The 5,143-nt window shown below is 35.9% G+C and overlaps 1 protein-coding gene across 2 annotated transcripts in view; it reads left to right on the top strand.

Moving 5' to 3' along the window:
• The first annotated feature begins 2,007 nt into the window (after positions 1-2,007).
• LOC139746407 (uncharacterized) overlaps positions 2,008-5,143 on the top strand; it is a 34,057-nt gene continuing 30,921 nt past the window's right edge. The window contains exons 1-4 of one of the 2 annotated variants that reach the window (XM_071657620.1): positions 2,008-2,214; positions 2,792-2,855; positions 3,532-3,691; positions 4,784-4,887. In XM_071657620.1, coding sequence (XP_071513721.1) covers positions 2,814-2,855; positions 3,532-3,691; positions 4,784-4,887 — 306 coding nt within the window. In that variant the 5' untranslated portion in view covers positions 2,008-2,214; positions 2,792-2,813. The remainder of the gene's footprint in view (positions 2,215-2,791; positions 2,856-3,531; positions 3,692-4,783; positions 4,888-5,143) is intronic. The other variant, XM_071657621.1, reaches the window with a different exon arrangement.

Below are 5,143 nucleotides of genomic sequence, written 5' to 3'. Positions count from 1 at the left end.
GGACTGCTTTTACTATCCTAGAAAGATTAAGGATGCTGTCTCTCATTAGTATCGGATGATACGTATGTATTCACATGCACCTTGGGATATCACGAGCCCTGAATAAAACCAACATACAACATTCTATCTCACTTGTAAATTTTTCACGTAATTATATTAAGGAGCATTTGAAACTACTATAGTTGAAATGAGTACGTTACAGACTTCATTTTCTTAGAAGAAGCATTTTTCTTATGGGATTTAGCCACAGATATAATTCCAACAGAGTTTGTGTTTTCGAACTGTAGAAAACGTGTCAATGAAAACGTTTTTCCCAGTTTCTTTAATATTTTGACTGGCGATCTCCCTCAGTCAACCCAGCTTCGTTTTCACCACGTAGGCTACACAGACTTTTGCACCAACACATCTACAAGAACGGCTCTTCCTCCAACTATTCCAAGCAGTTCCTTACTATCACATTCAGATTGTTTACCTTACTTACATCAGTATATGTAGCAACAGGCATAGTGTGTAAAGATAAGAGGGAAACGAGGGAAACAAAAGGTTATAGGGTAAAAAAAAAAAAAACTTTATCCTATATGTCAATACAAGGTCTGCCTCAAGTAGAATACCAGCAGGGAAACATTAAGCTTCAATGTCCTCGACGCTAAAGAAGATCACTCAACCATCTCAGAACAATGGCCTAACCACGCACGTCCAGGTAGTCAGACTGGTCATCAACCTTACAACCATCCCTACATTCAACATCAACCACACATTATACGATGATGTAAACATTCTGAAAATCTATGGAAGACATCGACAGCACAGATTAAAGATATGTACAAAAATCTTCCTTCAGTTATTCTGCTGGTAAACAAAAGCGGCAGAAGCAGTGCACTGTATCATATCTCACCAAATGTTCTTCATTTGGACAATTGTTTACATTCTCAATAACTCATTCTTTACTGTATGTATTCCGAAGTACTTTCTGCCCCAATGAATCTGTGGGCTTTAAAAGAACTATATGTACTTTCAATTGCTCGATTTTCTAATTCAACACGGATGGTCTGCACTTTATAATCTCCTATTTTCGAGGTTCTCTCCCGAGAGAGAGAGAGTCTTCTTGTTTCATACTTCTGGCTGGGCTGATCTACATTCCTTTTATTCTAATCTATATTCCGCAAAAAAGAATCCTTTATCAGTAACCCTGGTTTCCCATATTTCGGCATCCCCAGGTAAATTGGTCATCTAGGCTCTAGGTCTATCAACAGTCAATTGATTAAGGCTGCCTACATCAAGTTACATGCACCAACCAGACAATATTTTCAACACCTTCAGATGTTAAGAATAAATAAAGATCACATGCGTTCTCATTGTACACATGGTCCATGTTGTTCTTTGTTAGAGATGAGACAGAGTAAGTAAATAGAATGAAAGGGAAGAATTTAAAGGACTGGAAAAGGTGATACAGGGGAAGCGGAAAGCAGAGATGATGTTGACTCAAGCTTTCATAATAGATAATTGTGAACATTACTGAGTCTCTTAGTCTTAACCCCGCAGAGTAAGATGATTTCTTGATAAAAGCAAAGCTATAAGTGAAATTGAAATGGAAGAAAATGTCATAGAACAGTAGTTAGATAGAATGAGCTGGAGCGAAAGCCACCTTGCTTGGGTTGGTGTTTATCGAGGTTGTTACCTAGAATACATAATTAGCGGGTTGTTCGGAAATATTGTTCGACATAATATGGCTTACAAAATCCTAACACAGAACCTAAGGCATGACTAAATGAAACAAGAAGATGATTCAAGATTGACAGTTTGGTGTAGTATTTTCACCAGAAATATCTACAGGAATGAGAATATATGTCATATAGAATAAGCTGTAGCATCGAATGAAACAATGAACTATCATAGGGATATCATTTATATAATTAAAGATTTCCAATGCGAGTGTATGATTCTTAAAGATTATGGTCGCTGAAAGGTGTTTGTGGTCATGTTTGCTGGTGTGGTGAGCGCTAACTTGATAAACAAAAACATAGCCAAAGCCGAGAAGCCTCACAATCACACTTCTCTAGCAGCTTCCTCCGCTCTCTGAAACTAAATGGATAAATAGATTTTGATCTGTTTTGTAATGATTAAGAAAAGTTCAGATGTATTGGACATTTCTTTGAGTCCTTATGCTGAACAGTTGCTTGAATGCGAGTGATTTTAGAACCTCAATTTATGAAGGTAGTGATTTTTGATAACCTTCAGTTGTGTATTTATGTAGTTTTAGAGCGCCATAGAAGTAATTTATAGGAGTAGAAGTCAATGTTATAGAACTAGTAACACTGAGTATATGTGGCTTAGAAGGACGCTGATGAGATATGATTCTATAATCCTCCAATATTTGGGTGATAGTAGGAATTATTATGAAGAGGAGTGGGAAATATGGGAAGAAGGTAAGCGTAACACTTCCATTAATCAATAGAACAAGTGAAAACCATAGCTTATTTCCCGTGATAATGGTATGCCAGGTAGAAAGTACAATGAGACCAGCTGAGCACGGTAGTGGGGAAGGCAATGAAGATCAAGGAAAATGTGGAATTAAATAATGTAGATCATATACTTTTAGAAATCAACAGAATGTGAGAAACCTCACCTCGCATCCCCAGGCAACCAATATTTACTGTAATTTCGGTGTTATATAAAAAGCATGTGATTGTTATTGTGTATACAAGCAGTTTCTATATGTTGGATGTATGTATGCACACACTTGTTCTGGTGCACAAACTAATTTCAGTGTACATACATGCTTATTTTTCAGGCATATCATCGTTGATGTTGAGATGCTTAATCTCCTTGCACAACAGTTCCGAAGGTACCCTGTGGTAAGTCTTTACATCTGTTTCTCTCCTTCATTGCTGCTGTTACCTGATATGAACTGTAGGCAAATTCAGGTCAGATGTCAAGGAATCTTTCTGGAAATTACATATCTATGGATTAAATTCAGAAGTCTGCATAAGTCTTTCCCTGTTTCTGTGGATTTTCCAGTTTTTTAATAACTAGTAAATACTCTGTGTGATAGCTTAATGTTTATGAAATGTAAGAAGTGAAGAATCATTCATCATAGATGGTAAACATATTCAGATTGTATGATTGGTTATTGTGCGTGCCAATAGATAGAAGTGTGGAATTATATAGATGTCACTATTTCTTTGATAAGCAGAAACAAGAAATATATCTATATACATTGTACATTTATGTTGATAATATAAACTGTGCCTTTTTAAATCAAAATCACTGTGGCTTAAGCAGATTGTGTCAAACATTTTAGGCAATAACCATTTTCACACTTTCAAGTAAAATGTAAGGTTGCTGTAAGTACATGTTTTTTCTGAAGTATCTTTCACATGGAAATTGATATGATTTTCACTTCAGAACTCAGAATTTTGAAAGATTTGGTTCCCCAATTACAAAATCACTTGACATAGTGATAATTCTGAAAGTAGTATTATTATACACATTAACTGATGTGATAAACAATAGTATGTGATATTTTTTCAGTCGTATGCTGCAATGGTTCTTAGGGTTTTAGACAGTCATACAAATAACATAGTCAATCTTCAGAGAAAATGGTTTGAAGCAACAAGTTTGAAGACACAAGAGAAAGCTCAAAGCTCCCACTACTTAAGGAGTTGGTATTCAATCATTTATCATTATTATGGTGAGTGATCATTTTGTATTCACTTGAAGTTTACTCTATGTTGAGATATTTTGCACGATGATGTAAAATATTGGTATGATAAATTGACTTAAAAAAGGTAAAAGAAGATAATGCTGTAGATTGTCACATCAACTTGAGAACCCTGTCTCTCTTTCTCTGTATCTCTTAATTCTCTCTTCCATGGGAGCCTCCCTTTCTCATTGAGGATGGCCTTGGATGAAAAGTTCTCCGGGTACCCTATCTAGACATCTCCCTAGTACAGTTAGTTATCCTCATATCTCTAATATAATCCCTTACTTCACCACCTAGGATGCCATCTGTTCTTTCCCCTTAGTCTTTTTCCTTCTCCCTCACTCATATACTTTCTTAACCAACCTATCAACATGTATTCCTTCCACATGACCAAATTACTTCATGTCATTTTCTTTAAAATTTATATCTGACTCAATGTCTTTCCCTGTCTCTGAAATTCCACATCATTGGTTCATTTCACCATAATTACTCCATTCCATCTGCTAACCATGCAGGGACCCCTCAAGATCCTTCAAATGTTTCATTTCACCAGTGTGAATCCTTGGATTTTTGCTGTATTACACACCATGTTCAATACCCACAGGTTATGGTTGATAATTATACTTTTCCCAATTTTTTTTTCAACAATCAGTTCACATTTTTCCTTCCTTGAGTAGCTCTCTCCTTTAGTTTTTCCATTTTGCCATAGTTGTGTTGTACTAATATTCTCTAACCTGTTCCAACAGCACCTTCCAACATTATCCTGCACTTCTGCACACTATATCTATTCATTATGCATAGCATTACAACCACTTCTTTTTCTTTCCTTTCACAAATCATCACCATACTCCCTCAGCATTTACCTTCTTCCTCCCTCTGTACAGTGTAAAACTCATTCAGATCATGTGCAAAGAATGTAGTCCCAAACAAGAAGGCCTTTCTATCAAAGTCGAGCTCTAATCCCTCTCTTCCTGTTCTTGTTTTCGTAGAGAATTTTTCAATATCTTTCCAGCATTAGAGTGCTGAAGAAAGGTTATAAGATATATCTAAGAAAATTTCATTTAGTTTTTCTTTCCTCAGGTGGGATGACCAGCCACAAAGAAGCAAAAAAATTTGTGTATAATTTTCCAAAAATCAGAACTGTGTTAAAGCTACAGCTTGATGAGATATTATCTTTGTTCCAAGTGAGTGATTTTTGACTCTATGTGTTTTTTCCCCCTGCATGATGTAGCCGTTTTGCTGGTGGAGAGACAACTTATGAAAATTTAAGAAATTTGCATGTAGCACTTGAGTCAGATTTCAGATTTCATATCTTATTCTTAAGAAAAGGGACCCAGTCCACAATGCAATGAAGTATATGGATAACATTGATACAGTTTGCTACTGGCAGCATTTTTGGTATATCTTAGAAGGACATGTTTGGTATATCTTAGAAAGACC

This window comes from Panulirus ornatus, chromosome 65, assembly GCF_036320965.1.
Source record: "Panulirus ornatus isolate Po-2019 chromosome 65, ASM3632096v1, whole genome shotgun sequence".
Lineage (NCBI taxonomy): Eukaryota > Metazoa > Arthropoda > Malacostraca > Decapoda > Palinuridae > Panulirus > Panulirus ornatus.
Note: the sequence above shows the minus strand (reverse complement) of the source record. Positions and strands in the feature narration are given on the sequence as shown.